The 15,611-nt window shown below is 55.2% G+C and overlaps 6 protein-coding genes across 6 annotated transcripts; 1 reads left to right on the top strand and 5 right to left on the bottom strand.

Moving 5' to 3' along the window:
• Positions 1-1,628: 1,628 nt before the first annotated feature.
• Positions 1,629-3,942, bottom strand: PG998_007283 (Myosin-1; the record flags this gene model as incomplete). The annotated part of the gene is made up of 4 exons (XM_066874099.1): positions 1,629-2,770; positions 3,216-3,334; positions 3,376-3,796; positions 3,882-3,942. The coding sequence occupies 4 exons, from the start codon at positions 3,940-3,942 to the stop codon at positions 1,629-1,631; spliced, it is 1,743 nt and encodes a 580-aa protein (XP_066730044.1).
• Positions 3,943-4,370: 428 nt separating this feature from the next.
• Positions 4,371-5,832, bottom strand: PG998_007282 (uncharacterized protein; the record flags this gene model as incomplete). The annotated part of the gene is made up of 2 exons (XM_066874098.1): positions 4,371-5,431; positions 5,484-5,832. 2 exons carry the CDS (start codon positions 5,830-5,832, stop codon positions 4,371-4,373), a joined length of 1,410 nt encoding a protein of 469 aa, XP_066730043.1.
• A 1,049-nt stretch (positions 5,833-6,881) lies between these two features.
• Positions 6,882-8,279, bottom strand: PG998_007281 (alpha/beta hydrolase; the record flags this gene model as incomplete). Its single annotated transcript, XM_066874097.1, has 1 exon — positions 6,882-8,279. One exon carries the CDS (start codon positions 8,277-8,279, stop codon positions 6,882-6,884), a length of 1,398 nt encoding a protein of 465 aa, XP_066730042.1.
• Positions 8,280-8,666: 387 nt separating this feature from the next.
• On the bottom strand, positions 8,667-9,411 carry PG998_007280 (uncharacterized protein; the record flags this gene model as incomplete). The annotated part of the gene is made up of 2 exons (XM_066874096.1): positions 8,667-9,110; positions 9,169-9,411. The coding sequence occupies 2 exons, from the start codon at positions 9,409-9,411 to the stop codon at positions 8,667-8,669; spliced, it is 687 nt and encodes a 228-aa protein (XP_066730041.1).
• Positions 9,412-10,769: 1,358 nt separating this feature from the next.
• Positions 10,770-11,855, top strand: PG998_007279 (uncharacterized protein; the record flags this gene model as incomplete). The annotated part of the gene is made up of 1 exon (XM_066874095.1): positions 10,770-11,855. One exon carries the CDS (start codon positions 10,770-10,772, stop codon positions 11,853-11,855), a length of 1,086 nt encoding a protein of 361 aa, XP_066730040.1.
• Positions 11,856-13,087: 1,232 nt separating this feature from the next.
• Positions 13,088-14,479, bottom strand: PG998_007278 (endo mannanase; the record flags this gene model as incomplete). Its single annotated transcript, XM_066874094.1, has 2 exons — positions 13,088-13,857; positions 13,918-14,479. The coding sequence occupies 2 exons, from the start codon at positions 14,477-14,479 to the stop codon at positions 13,088-13,090; spliced, it is 1,332 nt and encodes a 443-aa protein (XP_066730039.1).
• Between the last annotated feature and the right edge of the window lie 1,132 nt (positions 14,480-15,611).

Here is a 15,611-nt window from a genome sequence, read left to right as displayed (position 1 = left end):
TCAACTTGGTTACTGTAAGCCCCTCATGCAACCAATCTGTCTGTCGGTGATCAATCAAAGCCGGGTGGCATACTGTCCATACTCACTTCCGCACCGCACTGCATCGTATTATTACAATTGCATACAGTGCTGTACCATCCAAGGGCTAAAGTACAGTTGGCACGTCTAGACTCGACTCCAAATTTGTTGTGGAGGGGCCCCCGGTGGCAAAAGAACCACCAGCCGGCCAACCTGCGTTCTGGCGCCAGAGGAAACAAAACAGCAGTTAACAAACAAAAACCATGGTCGATTGTCGTCGAGTAACTCGGAGATTGGCGAAAGGAAACAACGGGCTTCGTCCACGTTGCTCAACTGATGAATTGGACACGCACCAAACCAAGCCAGCACCAAGCACCCAGGAAGATCAGACACGGACCGGTGGCAGGTGGGTCACCCGCTTGGTTACAGGGGGGGCCACCTGCTGGGTGCTGGCCAGAAATTGCCCATTGGTTTTGGACATTACTTTCTCTCATTGGCTGCCTCATATTTGCCTGCAACAACAACGTTGAGGCAAAACCAAACACCAGAAGGACGAAAATCCTCGAGGCTGGCAGTCCTTTCCGCTCTCCCATTTGGGTCTGATGAATGGCATAGAGAGATCTGCATCAACTCGACTCGTCGGCTGGTCTGCTGCATCCAAAAAGCTACACAACATGCAACCATTGCGACCTAGGCGACTACATACATAAGGTACTATATGTAGTGCACCCAGTGTACACGTCGGAGGAGCCTGCCTCCCACCTCCTGCCTCCTGCGTCTTGCAATAGACCACCGCCACCTTTTCCAAGTCCGCTACCGCGCATTGGACATTTTGACCACACCACTTCGCCTCACTGACATTGGCGAGACATCCGCCCTCCGCCTTGCTTTCGAGCGACCCGGCGACGATATGCGGGGCTATATTGGAACTCAAGTATGTAAATAAGGGCCCCAACGCTGATCTTCTTTAACCTCCCCGGAGTTACCTTGTGCTCATTCACCCTAAGCCTTCTCCCACGATGAGTGATTGCCTAGCTTGGAATCCATCTTAACTACATTTCTTGCTACCAAGGAGCTTTTTGCGATCCCTTGGCGGCGACCGTGCTGCCTTTCGTATTCTACTTTCTGTTGATGATGATTCAATTAGTTTGTATCCAGCGGAGTGATTTCATGTATTTCGACTATCCATTTGTCATCCATTTGTCAGTCGCACTGGGTATCCCGCAACATGGCAAAATCTGTTGGAAGCAGCGCTTTCGCCGTTATGGGATCGCTCAGCACACGTGGGTCGAACAACAGGACTTGAGAGTCGGGTTGTGGTTTTCGTTATTTCAATGCTACCGCGTGCTCACTGCCCTACCGCTATCTTTGTAGTACTACTGCCAGCTGCTGCTGCTGCGGCTGCTATTGCTACTGCTACGTAATGCCAAGGTGGATCGGATAGCGAGTAGCTCAGACCACGAACCCGCTGTGGAGAGACGAGACGTGGACATATCTAGATGATCCTATCCACTGTGGAGAACCCATTCTCGCTGCGATGGGATTGGAACCCATAACAGCCGCGATAAACTTCGTGATCGCCGTTATCCCCGGTATCCAGATGTCAGATGTCAGCCGCGGAGACCTGCCCCAAGGACCTTAAACAAGCGGACCCCGTCCGCATCTCGCTCCATGGCTTGCCTCATTCTTTCTTCGTACTGCTGTCTCTCTCTCTCGACTGCCATTTCCTCGGGTGTTCTGGTGTCTCCTTCCTCGAAATCATCAGCCGTGAAGCCTTGCTTTGATGAGAAGTTGGCCAGTCCCAGCTTCTCGCCTGTCCAGAACAAGATGTCGTCGTCGTTCGACTTGTCATCGCCAGCTTGGCGTGACTGGGTCGACAGGAGCTTCCGGGCAATCTCTCCAGAGCCGGGCATCTCGTTGAATAGCGAAGAGTGACCAACAACTCGTTCGGCTGGGCCAATATAGTGGCTACGAACCTCGGTGAAACCATCTCTCTCAACCCATTTTAGATACCCCTGGCCGTCCGAGACCAAGAGACATGTGCCATGGTTGATCACAGACAGTAGCTTCGACTTAGAAGCTGTCTGTCGATTCTTCATTACCGAGTTCCGATTGACTCCATAGGACTCTTTTCCCGGAACCGGAGGCCCCAAGCCATATATCTCGAGTGAGCCCTTGGTGTTATACTCCCCACAGGCAACCAGAGTCCTGCCTCCTGTCGCCCCCTTGATCCTCTCGACTTGCTCGATTGAGAGCTCACCCCTTCGGCGAAGTTCACTATCAACACTTGAGAAGGGGTAAGGGAGTGATGTGAGACTGCAAAGTCTGGCGCCGGAGTGCAGTGAGTCCTTGATGGAAGGAAACATGCGCCGATCGTAGTTCAGAATATTCGAGAAACGTCCAGCAACAAATATGTCATCGGATACTGCCTGTTTGTTCCCAGGCTGTTCGAGGTGTAATATACTCAACGGGTTTGAGTGAGGTAGTGGCGCATACGGCGGAAGCGGGTCTGAAGACAACAGCAAGGACAATCGTCGTGGTGAATATCTGTCAAAATCGTCGATGCGCTCTTGGCGAGTCCGTTCAACGTAACGCCCGTATCGGAAATCATGAAGATGAATACCGTGGAGAGTACCTATAGTCAGCGGGACTCCTGGCTGAGCGCCGGACATCGTTGTTATAGTCCATTCGTAGGCTTGATCTCGTACGACTTGAAGTGTTTCCAAGTCAACTTCCACAACATGGCCTTGGACTATGCTAGTAGTCAGTATATGCTCCGGGGATAACCTGCTTCCCATTGCATCGGAGAGCCTGATAATGAATGACGTGGAGGGGCCGATATGCCTGCGTTGCGGGGCCACTGTATCGCCAACGTATATAACGTCATTCTCGCATCTGCCCCCGGAGATCCGCCGCCAGATTTAGAATTAGGCCCGAGGCGAGGTGACATCGTCGGGCCCCTGGCAGGCGGGTGACAAAGATAAAAGTACCGCTAATGTAATAAAATCGAGACGTACTCGGAAAGTTTATTTAAGAATCTTTAAGAATGATAACGGGTAGATATCTTAAGAATTCGTATGCGGTACTTCCTGTTCTGTCTACCGCCTGCCGGGTTGATGCGGTCGTCGGCAGGTGCGCAGGAGTTTGAGATAGTGAGGGCTTGACAGTAACGAGAAAAAAAGGTCGTAACCACTTACCGGCGAAGAAAGCTCTGCCCCGGGAATTGTCGATGCTCACGCAGTCCGGGCTCAAGAAGGGGCTTTTAGTACCAGTGCGAAGTAATCCAGGCTGGCTTTTTTGCAATATTGACCCTTTCCTGTTGCCAGGACGAGTGCCTTTGACGTCCCATAAACATACGGAGCCGTCGTCGAGGGGGAGACGGCGAATACTTCTTCATGGCCATGCTGGTATACCGCAATGCCCTTGGCTTCGATGGTATCCCTCAGGCCGCTGTCCCTTAGTCGAGGCCTCTCCAACCATGATACTGCGATAGGACTGTTTCGGTGAATATACTCATCGTACCAGTTGGTGTTCTCTCCAGGAAACGAGGGGTCCCAGTTCGCGGTGATCTTCTGAATCGGGTCGCGGCCACGCACGTCGTCGATGAGGGCGCCCTCGTCGAAAGAATCGGGGAAACTGGGGCCGCGTCGGAGATTGATGCCCTCCAAGAAAGAGGATGTCAAAAAACACCTTGTTCGCCAGAAAACATTATCACGGCTCAGCTTCAGGAGCTTCCGAGAACAACATTGGAGGTGGATGATATCCTTCGTTTCTAGGACTGGATGGATTATCAAGCCTCAGTCAGTGTTGTTCCGCTCCACACATGTACAGCAGATAGCCAAGTACTAAGAACCGGAACCTACAAGACAGGACTTCGAGGATGATCTCATTAGGGAGCGACTCGAGAGCCGGTAGACTCTCCATTTCGGCGACTCGGGGCAAGGCCGTTGGATGAACAGCTGCAGACAACGGCACTTGTGGTTGCTGTTGTTGTTGTCTCTGGCCAGCCTGATGGGCCGCCGGGTATGTGGAGGTAAGTAATTGGGGTTTAGCTGACGGATTACCGAGAGAAATCCATGTCCGGAGACGGAGATTGGAAGATTGGGCAGGAAGCTCCAGCAAGGCTGCCCCGCATCCACGCACCCCCCAGGGTCGCAGGGTCGCAGGGTCCCTGATTCCCCGCAGTGCAGCAGCCAGCAGCTTTATCGGAGAAACGCGATAACGCTGGAAGTACCTTTTGGGGTTGTGATCCCGGTTGGAGAGAGCAAAAACGGCATCTTGTCATGATCATGATGGTGATTATTATTATTTTCTTACTCGGCCGTTATAATTCTATGGATCATTTTTGGTCTTTACCCGTGGTACTTGAGCGAGAAGACACCGCGCTCAATGCTGTTGAGCAGGATGTAGCCGCTCTTGAAGTAGGGGTAAACGCTCCAGGCTCCGTCAAAGGTGGCCTCGCCACCAACCGCGTCATCTTCCGGGCGGCAGTCGAAGTATCCAGCCTCCATGAAGCCGCTGGAGGCGCCCTCGTCGCGGCCGACGGAGCGGACATCGACGATGCGGAGTCCCGAGCCGTAGTTGGACTGGTATGAGACGCCGTCGATCACGTACTGGTTGTGGTCGATGCTCTTCGCGGGGCTCTTGTAAACCGACTTGAAGACGGGGTTCTTGAGATCCTTGATGTCCACGACGTAGGTGGTGGTGCGCTGGTCGGCCGCGGGGCCGTTCTGGCGCTGCTCGTCCAGCTCGTCGTCCAGCAGCAGGTACGTCATGTCGGCATTGGCGAGCCAGCCCTGGTGTGTGTAAGTCGCTCCCTTGTACGTCGTGCGCGAGAGCATCACGGGCGTCGGCTTGCGGGTGACGTCCACGATGGTCAAGGCGTCCTCGTTGTAGTTGAAGCAGATCTCTTTGCCCTGGTATGCCTTATGCGGGCCTGTGTAGATGACACACTGTGCGTCGTGGACATAGCCGTCCGAGCTCACGCAGCCCATATCCTGAGGGCGCTCAGGGTGGAAGACGTCAATCATCCAGAGCCCGGCACGGCACGGCAAGGATCGTTCGGTCCCCACGACATAGATCATGTTTGTCTCTTCATTCGCAACAACGTTGTGGCTGCTGCCAAATCCATCGAAATGGGCCGTAAGTGACGACAATGGGAACGTAACGGGGCTGGCTGGGTCGATATCGAGAAGCTTCCTCATGTCGAAGATTTGAAGGCCGTGGCCCTCCGCTTCGGAACCAATGTAGATGTGATTCTTGATCGTCTTCATATCACGCCATGTTGAAGGTTCGGTCTGCGTTGGCAGTCGGCCCAAGTAGACCAAGCTGCCGTCAGACTTGATCTCGACGAAGGCCGTTCCTTCAGCTTGACCGACAGCGCCGAACTCGCGCCCGTCGGCAGAAGTCCATCCTACACATAGGTCAGCATACGGCTTATGCGCGCAAGGGGACATATAGCTTACCCCAGACATCGTTACCCTCTAGGACCTCGGTGGCACCCATATCTTGATGGCGGAGGAAGTCGAGCAGGTCGACGCGACTGCAAGCGTAACCAGCAGCGGTTCCGTTGATACACGGTGCAGGACCGGCTCTCTCGTATCTATTGAGGTCGTAGGTTCCTTCGGCTCGCTTTGCATCTCTATGGCTAATCTTCTGCTGCTTCATGTCGACCATGGAAACAGCTTGAGGGGCAGTGAAGGCTTGAAGCTCAGCAGGACCGAAGATGCGTGCACTGAGCTGAGACTCGTGAGGTCGAGCCACACTGCCACCGCTCAAGGCAGCCAGGAGTAGCGACGCAACAGCGGTCTTCATCTTGACTGGATCTTCGACGACAGGATCAGGGATTATACCAAATGGGAAAAGAGTGGCACCTGTCTATAAGGCGTAAACGTCAATGTCAAGTTGGAAGATGCGTACTAATCTACACCCAGTTTTCCGTGTCGGGTTGTATGGACCTACTTATATGCTACCAGTATGATGTCGGTCCTGTGTAATTCCCACTAGGTGCACGAGATAGAATTCGCGCTGAACTTGCTTTCCCATGATAAAGGTAGGGCGCCTCGAGCTGTTGTCCAAGACGACCCATCGACTGCTACGTTAAAGTCCCAAGGACCTTCCGCAAACAGCAATAGGTGCCGCCCCTGACAGGTCTAGAAAGCAGACTATGCAAGGCCATAGGAAATGCCTGGGCATATGATGGGAACTATGTCGGCTTTTCGACCCGACTCCGTGGCGGCGGCCGCACGAAAAGAGATGATAACACGCTTGGCAGTAAGCTTGGCTCTTGGCATAGTGTTGAGGCAGTAGTCACGCATGAAAAGTCCCATCTGCCATCTGCCGCAAAACAAGGTTCTTGAGCCAAGAGGTAAGTTCTTGCAGAGATTAACGAGTTGATCCGGGGTACAATGACTACTTGGTTATGTGCGTCTATTTGAAGAGTCGTATGTATATGGTTTCGTTTCGGTTGGGTTGACAGCTTGACATTGAGCCGAAAAGGAGAGAGATAATGATGATAATCAAAGCAAGCTGCGCAGAAAATTACCAGAACTGGAAGGCGACCCCTCCTCGCCATCAGGCTTTGCCCTGCCTCTCAGTGGCGCGTAAAATGGCGTCGTCGAGTTTCCAGAGCCGGAAGGTGCACATTGTCAAGTAGTGCGGCTCGGCAAAGATGGCAGGCCGGGTCGTCCGAGGACATCGGGTGCGGGGTTGGTCCCCACCGTCGGACTTGGAAAAGATCATCAGAGCACTTCTTGGATTTCTCTTGTCACCTGCTGGAACTGGCTACAAGCCTCCTCTCCAGAATCCGATAGGAAACTGTGGGGGTGAGCCCGTCTGCGCGAAAGGATTTCTTATCGTCCTTCTCAGCGCCTCGTACAGTCCGAGACTGATAGTACCTCCTCGAGCCAGTCCAGGGCCACTTGGTTCCGCAAGAAAGAGGCACCAGTGGAGCAGTGCTCCCCAGCCCCTTCGCTTGCCCTGAACATGTGGTAAGTAGCCTTGTCACCCAGTGCCTTTGCCAGCTGCGGCGCCTGGCCGGGGAAGAACAAGTCGTTCTCGGCATCGGCCACGAAGACGGGCGCCGTGATGTTGTGCACCACGCCCTCCAAGTTGTACGCCCGCATCTTGGTCAGGAACTCGGACGGCGTCGCGGCCTTGAACGACCACATCCCCTGCTCCGTTCCCCAGCGCATCGACGTGGGGACGTGAGGGTCGGCTAAGACGCCCTCGATGGCGGCGTCGACACCAGTAGTGTTGCCGGACGCGTGCATGGCATTCAGTTGAGGGGGTAGCATCTTGAACACGCTGGCGCCAAAGTCCCAGATACCCCCCAGGGCCAAGACGGCGGCGAGGCGGTGCTCCGATGCCGCGGCGCGGGGGGCGAGGTAACCACCGAAGGACAGCCCCAAGAGGGCTAGGGATCGAGGCGCGACGTCTCGCGGTCGGGACAGCGCATAGTCGACCACGGGCGTCACGACCCTCTCCCACTCGTTGATGAAGCCGAGACCCTGCCCTCGCCGGACCGTGGGCTGGCCCGGCCCCTCGAAGGTGAGGACGTTCATGCCACGATTCAAAGCGTCCTGTCCCGCGTAGTGGTACAGCTCTTCCTGGGACCCGTCGTACCCGTTGCACATGATCAAGGTTGGACGCGGGCCGGGCCAAGAGCTTCGATAGAAGATGGCCGGAATACTGAAGTCGCCACTTTGCCCCCCTTCATCGGCACCTGCGTCCGCTCCCGCTGATGCTTGTAGAGTGATACGTTCGCCGGGGATGGGAAGTAGAGCCATGGCGGCGTCGAACGCAGCCGTCTGCTTGGCCCAGAGGCTATCGATGCGCGGGTCGGACCAGTTGCCGTGCAAGTAGAAATCGGCGCTCCTATAGTAGGTGGCCGCACGAAAAAGGGTGGTGCGCGCGGAAACGGGGTACTTGATCGCATCGATGGTTCCCGCCGCCGCGCTCACGCGTTCGGCGAGCTCGTAAAAGGCCCTGTAGAAGCTTTCGAAATCGCCCGGGGCGATCTTCTGGGCCGCCACCAGCACCTCGCCAATGTCTCCGCCTTGGCCCGTCGCCATGGCCAGAGCCCGTAGGATCTCGAAGTGGAAGCTCGAGTCTGGGCTTAGTGGCAGCATCGGGTCCGCTGCAGGGGCGGCAGTGCTATCATTGCGTCGTGGCGCTTGGTGAAATACCGACGAGGTTCTCGTCAGAGCTGAGACGCTCTGGCTGGCGAGAAGGATAGCGCCAATTGCATTGGTAAGCTTCATGGTGTCTGAGTGGTTGTGTAGAAACGGCTGGAGATGATGAGTGAGGAGGAAATGACTTGGTGGCCACCTACGTCGTTCTATTGACATGCCATCAAGATACTTTTTATATTCGAAATGCATGCTGCCCATCCTATATGTGTTTCCAATATATCAGCAATATCATCCTGTGAGGCTGTGGATGTCCCATCGTACGGCGTAGACTGCCAAGAGCGAGTGCGAGTGCGAGGATACCTCACGGGCTGGGGGGGAATAGTCGTCGTCAACTCTTCCTACGTAATTTTCTCATCCTCTCCAACCACCCACCACTCACGAGAATAACCCATTCATGATAATGAACAGGCTTTTACGGGAACGAGAACGAGGACGGCTATGCAGATTGTAGATGTATTACATGCATAATGGCACATCACCACCGTTCGTTTCGAAATTGGTTGCGCCGCATTCTATGGATGGCACGGCGTATTCACATTTCAAATCAGTTAGCCCACAGGGAACGCAATGCTTCTGAGCTATGCCAGAATTCATTTCAGCCTTGCATTTCATCCTGCAGATGTCGCCGGCAGGCTCTTTGCCCTCCTGCGCCTGCATCACGCGGTTGAGATAGTACAGCGCGCCGACGTACGCTTCTCGAGTCTCCTCGTCCCAGTCTTTTTCTTCGTTTTTGTTGTCCCTTTGTGTTGTAAAGCCGCCACCGCCGTTGAATGAGAGGATATGAGAGAGACGACCGCCGTCGTCGCCGCGGTCCCGCGTCAGTTTTCCTTGGTTGTCCAGATCCAGAGTCAACGAGTTGAAAAAGCGCCCCGTGACGGTGTCCAGGTTCTGCCACGTCAGCTGGTACATAGCCGAGGTGCTATACGTCAGCGCAAGCCAGTCGATGGGCGGGCAGTACGGGTTTTCGCGGCGACGATGATGCGCAGCAGATTGGAAACCATGGAGGCGTGGTCGGCGCGTTCGCGCACCGGGGCCACCACCTGTCGCGGTGCTCGCGGATAGCCATTACGAGGTACCGCTGATGAATCTCCATCAAGGCGTGGCGTTCCCGAGCGTCGCTGCGGTCCCAGGCCCCATAGACAAGGTGAATCGCGGCGAGAGCGTGTATGCCGTGCAACAAGGGGTCGGACTCGAGGGCCATCTTGGGCACCTCGGCCGTCATCAGGTGCCGTAAATTCTCGTCGACGTCAATGCTGGGGCTCGTCTCGGTGTAGTAGCTGCATCAATCGTAGAAGCACGGCAGTCCATGCCGCTCGCAGTTGTGGCACTTGGGCTTGGCCTCGTTGCACTGAAGTCGTTGGTCAGTAGATACTAGACTGGTAGTACCGTTACGTTGACGTTAGCGATTGCCGGAAGGGAACCTTGACTTTTTTGTGATTGAACCGAAAGCGCTGCATACACAGAGGAACGGGCGCATCGTCTTCCGCATCGTAAGACTGGGCGAAAATCCTTCTGGCTGCTGACGGTCCCATAGTGACAGTCCTGTCTGCAAGCCATGCATGCATGGATTGATGATGATATGATGAAAGACTGTGTTGCACTACTGCACTATTATTTCAGGTCCCGCCAGCGAGCACTAAGCCCAAGCCGCCAGGGGTTAAAACCATTGCATTACCACGACGCAAATCCCAACCTGTCAACGCCGACCGTTGCCCGTTCGTGAGGCCTTTGGGTTTACAGCATCGCGAAATCAAACTCTATTTCGGTGTGTTCAGTCAATCCCCTATGTGAACTCCTGGTGAGTTGTCCTGTCTGAAATGGCTGTACGCTCAGCCGAGTAGAGGCGGATGAACACTGAAAAGCAACAATTCATGTCTCGGAATACACAGTCCAGCTGAGTTCACCTCGCGTCAGAACCACATGCAATAAGCAAGCATTCGACAGGCAAAATGCGCTGTGCCAGCTCCCATCACATCCGACCCATCATGGATTAGCAGCCATGGCCAGCTACCTCTCAGCCTCTCTACTTGGCCCCGAGGCCCGGCCCCCTAATGGAAAAAGGAAGAACAAAGAAGCAAAAAATACTTTTATCTTGACAATGCCACAACCCAGTCGAAGCCCAGGGAGAGTCCAAGTCAGCTTCTACGAGAATAACCCAGTTGTATGTTGAATGGTCGCTGTTTTCTTTATCCCGCGGTGATCAGTCGGGACCACCCTAGTATAACAAGGCGCTGGTGTAATGCAGAGAACACCAGCTCGAGTCATTACTTTCCAACTGCCAGTTGGAATTATATAAGAATCTGGGGGACACACCAAGTCTAAAAAAGCGCAGCCATCTCATCTGACATCTCGACGCCAAATATTAAGAAGCTTTAGGAGGCGTCAGGTCACATCGCGGCACCGCCGACACCCAGGTTACCCCTGACTGCACTCCGCAAAAAGTCTGCAAGGGCCCTCGACCAGCCAATATCAGGATTCCCTCATCCACCATCAACAAACAGCAACCTGTGCCTCTTCCCTTCTCCTCGGACTGCCGGCCGTGAGGGACAGCCAGGCAGGATGGGCTCCTTCTTCGACGACGCCTACCACCTCTACACCTACACGACCGAGTTCTTCGGCCCTCTAGATGTGGACGGCGACGGCACTACCGCCTCGACGGCCGACGTGGGGCCCAACAGCCCCACCAAGCCGCCCACCGCCATCGACGCACACCGCAGCCATACAAGAGGGCATTGCGACAACCAACGCAGGATAGTCACGCACATCCTGCGCACGTGGGAGCGGACGGCGCTGCACCAATACGCCGACTACGAGGTCCGCGCCCAATTGGTCCAGGATCTTCGCCACCTTTTCAGGCACCTGGACCGACTCTTCTTCGCCGGCAGGCTGGACTTAAAGGCCAGCGAGACCATGATAGGCATCCGGCCCTGCGAGCGCGTCCGCCTCGATATCTTCGAGTCCATGCCCTCGCCCTGGCATGGCGGAGTACGTCGGTATCTCGGGGCGCGCCGCCATGCCTTCTCCTCTGGAGGCCACGGTAGCAGCAAGCGTTGCCACGGTCTTAGTCGCGGTCGCGATGGTGGTCGCGGCGGCGGCATTGGTATTAGCTGTTGTAGTGGTGGCAGCGACGACGGCAGCTACTGCGACGAGAAAGGAGGACACTACTACGCCAATTACGAAGGGCATGCCGGCGCGACCGTCTGGACCAGCTTGCTCGCCCGGAGCGCCAAATCGCTGCGGCGACGGCGGCGGCTGCGCATCGGACTCGTGCTGCGAAGCCCCGAGGACGGCAACCACTACGGCATCGAGCACCTGCTGCGGGTGCTGGTGCACGAGATGTGCCACGCGTACATCGAGAAGATGTGGGAGGCCGACTGGCCCGCCGCCGACTACGAGGCCTTCGTGCGGCGGGGGCCCGGCGGGGGCCGCCACAACCGCTGCGGCGACGACCACCACGGCGTGCTGTGGCAGGCGCTGTGCTGGAAGGCCTTTGAGGAGATCGAGAGCTGGGGCATCGACTCGGTCCAGGGGCTCCGCCGACAGGACCCCATATTAGCGGATCTGGCCCGGAACCGAACCGGGGTTGCGTGCATGCCCGAGGCCAGTAAGGCCCTCTTTAGGAGCCTGGGGCCGGGGCTTGTATAGGTTGTTACTAAGAAATGATTAGAGACAGCAATAGAGCCTGCTGGTGGCTAGACCTGTGGAAATAGTAATAATTGTAATAATAATAGCAACACAAAACCATAGAGATTGCAAATAAGCACTTCCTGTCGCCCAAGACTGGCCTGAAACAATGCCTTCAGCTTTACCATTGAGATTCTCTACTGTTCTCCTGAGTGACTGCATACTATATGTCTTTCTCATCTGGGGTAAACGATAGCCCATAAGCAATGTAAAGTAACTTGGAGTCTCGGCTGTAGGCAATAAGCTAGGAGAGTCCATTGTCTACTCCTATAGCTATGTTCTTTCCCCTATGAAAGGGGTCCTATTGACTTGTCCCCAACCCCCATTACTGAACGAAGAGGCTTTATAGTGCCCAGAAGCTCTTGTTTCCATCGGCATTTGGTTGATGGCCATCTCACCGAGTTGGTGATCGATCAGATAAATGCTGATTTCTTTTTTTTTCACTCTCAATTTCACGCACCTGGCGGTCCGGGATTCGAGTCCCGTTCGAACAGGCCCAGGACATGGAAATAACTCTTGCTGTTTTATTTTCCTCCTCCCGTAGAACGGGTCCCCCAATGAGACCGACTAATTCCTACAACCCTTAACAAGACTGATTTATACCATGATTTGTCTGGCTGTTGGTTTTCTCGCCGAGTGGCTTTTGCTGGCCTAACACGCTTCTGTCTCTTGTAGTACTTCTTCCTCACCAGCTGGAAGTCCAAATGTCTGGCAATCTCCCCTGGCTGTGAAAGAGAATCTCTTTGTATCCCTCTGGGAAAAACGAGCAATTGTGCCCTGAGCTCAGCCCTATGATCACCAATAGCGTTTTTTCTTCCCGGAAATGAGAGGCTGAAGTCAGAAGAGACAAATGGACAGTCGTCGAGTGGATGTTCACCTAGTCACTATGCCTCTTTTCATTATTACAACTGATATTTGTCGACCCCAGGAAGCAATGTACGGCAAAATAAAATTGTGTCTCAATTGTTTGCGAGGTCTGCTCGTCTATGTGACACTAAATGCCGTATGATACGGGGAGAAAAAAATCTAAAACCCTTGGTTCTGTTTTCCGGACCTGCGCCGCCCTGTTTGACGCTATGAATTACACGAAATATCTATTTAAAGGACATGTTCTTGTCCCTAAATCAGTGCTACCGGCTGGCTAGCTCGTAGGCTGAGCATAGTTAAAACACCGCTGACCGTCGTCACCATTCTTACGATGTCTTGTGGACGCTCTTGACAAACTTAATCTGAGGCTTGGCTGACTCGGTAGGCTGGGCGGCAGCAGGCGAGGAAGCGGAGGGCTGAGCCGGGGTAGGAGGCTGAGCGGCGCCCGCGGCGGTGGCCAGCTTCAGGGGCGCATCAAGGACGAGCAGGCTCTGGACGATCTCGAGGGCGCTGAGCTGGGTGCCGAAATCCTGCTTGCCGGCCGACGGGGTGGCAGCAGTCCAGAGGTTGCCGCAGGTGGAGCCGGAGCAGGTCTTGGCGGCGGCGGTGGCGCTCTTCTCGAGAAGGTCGGTGATGGTCTGCTTGACGCTGGGGACGAGTATGGCGGTGCGGGCCATCCAGCGGGCCAAACTCGACTTGAAGCTGGTGTTGTCCGTGTTGCAGCGGTTGCCGTTGTTCTCGCAAGCCTCGCGCATGATGCCATCCTGGGTGAAGAACTGCTTCTTGGCTGTGTTGACGAGACCCTGGACCCGCTGCTCCCAGACCTTGTCGCCGCCGGTGAAGGCGTACATGTTGGCGGCGCCCATCATGTAGGTGGCGCTGTTGTAAGTCCACTCGTTCTTGTCAGGCTGGGTGCAGTTGAACTTTTCGTCACCGGCGCCGTCGATGACGCGGAAATCGCTGGTGACGAAGCCGACGCTCGTGGACCAGTCCCAGACCTTGATGGCCCAGTCGGCGTAGGTCTGGTTGCCAGTGTACCGTGCGAGTCTGGCAGCGGTTTGGAAGAAACCGCCGTTCGTCACGGAGTTCTTGTAATCTATCATTCATTCGTCAGCTAATCACATCCTTGAGTTGAGCCGCCAAATCGGCTGCTTACCATATCCCTTAGCCGAAGGGGTGAACTGCCACTTCAAGCCACCGCCGCAGGTTCCGGCGTCCGCATTCCAGCGGCTCACGAAGCGGTCGAAGGCATTGCTGCCGAGCTTGACCCAATCCGTCTCGCAAGGCGACGAGCCGCCACCGGGACAGGGCAGGGGGTCGAAGCTGTACTCCATGGCAGTGAGGGCGTTGTAGACCCAGTAGGCCTGGTCGTCATTGGCCTCCCAGCTGGCCTGGGAGGCAGGAACGAAGTCGAAGTTCTCGCCGACGTTCTTGTAGATGGCGTCCAAGAGGGGCTTCTTGTAAGTGGTGTCGTTGGTCAGCAAGGTGTAGTCGAGCAGGCCGTTCCAGGCGGTGCCCGAGAGCCACCAGAACCAGCTCTCGGGCTGCTTGAACTGTCCGGTGGTGGCTGCGGGGTCGTAGTAGGTGTCGAAGAGACCCTTGGCGATCTGGCTGGCCGTGTCCTTGATGGTGACATCATTGTCGGCGGCGAGGGTGTAGGCCGTGCTGACGGAGGCCAGGGCCGCCGTAGCCAGTCCGATCCGAGAAACCTTTCCCATCTTGCTATGTGTGTGTGTGTGTGTTTCAAGTAACGAAGTTTGGTAAGTGAATATGGTATTCAAGAGTTGCCTTAAGGTATTCAACAAAGTAGTGAGAATCGAAGCTGCTACTGGGCAGGAGTGAGTGAGTGGAAGGATGTGGTTTATTTGTGTATGGCTCTGCCAGTAACCTGCGAAGGATAAGGATGAACCGAACAGACAACGAAGACGAAGACGAAGGCGAAGAACGAGAGGAAGGCAAAAGTGATTGACTGGAAGGTACAAAAAGAATGGCAAGGTCAGTCAGAAAGAGTCAAAAGAGGGAATGGAGTCAAGAGGACTGGGCATTGTGGTGGATTTAAAAGAAGCCAACAGCCAACATTGGAACGAGGAATGAATGGATGAATACATTGATTGACTGTGGCATGGCATGGCACGACATGGATAGCTGACATAGCCCCCCGCCAAACCGCCAAACCGCCAAACCAAAGAGGCGGCGTTGGCTGACGATTTCCTTGGCCAGAAGCGAATGATGGCCGTTGTAGATGGATCGACCGTCCAAATCCGTCGATCCGCCTGTGCAGCCAGGGGTCCCAAGGGGGCAGGGGGGATGCTAAGGGATGCTAGGGAATGCAGCGAGAATACACGGGAGCCAATCGACGTCGCGCATGTAGATTAACAGCCACCCCCGTCCAACCCGAATGATTGGATGACCAGAAAAAACAACCAGGAAAGGCGCCAACATTTCCCGGGGTGTTGCATGCGCATCGCCGCGTACGCACCCACTCTAGCCACTGTTTTCCTTGCCCTGATTCCTGCCTCTTGCCAGCTTGCCCTGAGAGTCTAGAGTTTGGCTGTACTAATAGACTGCCCGGAGACTGCCTGCTGCGTGCCTGGCAGCGCTACCGCCACAGCGCACACCATAGCGGCTAGCCTAGCCTATCCGCCTAGCCGCCCACAGGCCCAGACCCGGCCCCTCCCAGCCTGCCAAGTCGCCCCCCTCCAATGGCCAGCGCGGGCATTCGCAGATGGCCGCGGCGGATGAAACACTGGCTTCCCTCTTCGTTATTAATAGGTGGGCATCTAACCAACTTGACTCGTATTGGGCAGCATATTGCGTATGCCTGGCACTGGGCATGCTCGGGGCTCGGGG

This window comes from Apiospora kogelbergensis (genome assembly GCF_038363985.1).
Source record: "Apiospora kogelbergensis strain CBS 113332 chromosome Unknown utg000005l_segment0_segment0, whole genome shotgun sequence".
NCBI classification, from domain to species: domain Eukaryota; kingdom Fungi; phylum Ascomycota; class Sordariomycetes; order Amphisphaeriales; family Apiosporaceae; genus Apiospora; species Apiospora kogelbergensis.
The sequence above is the reverse complement of the archived record's forward strand: the minus strand, read 5'-3'. Positions and strand labels throughout refer to the sequence as shown.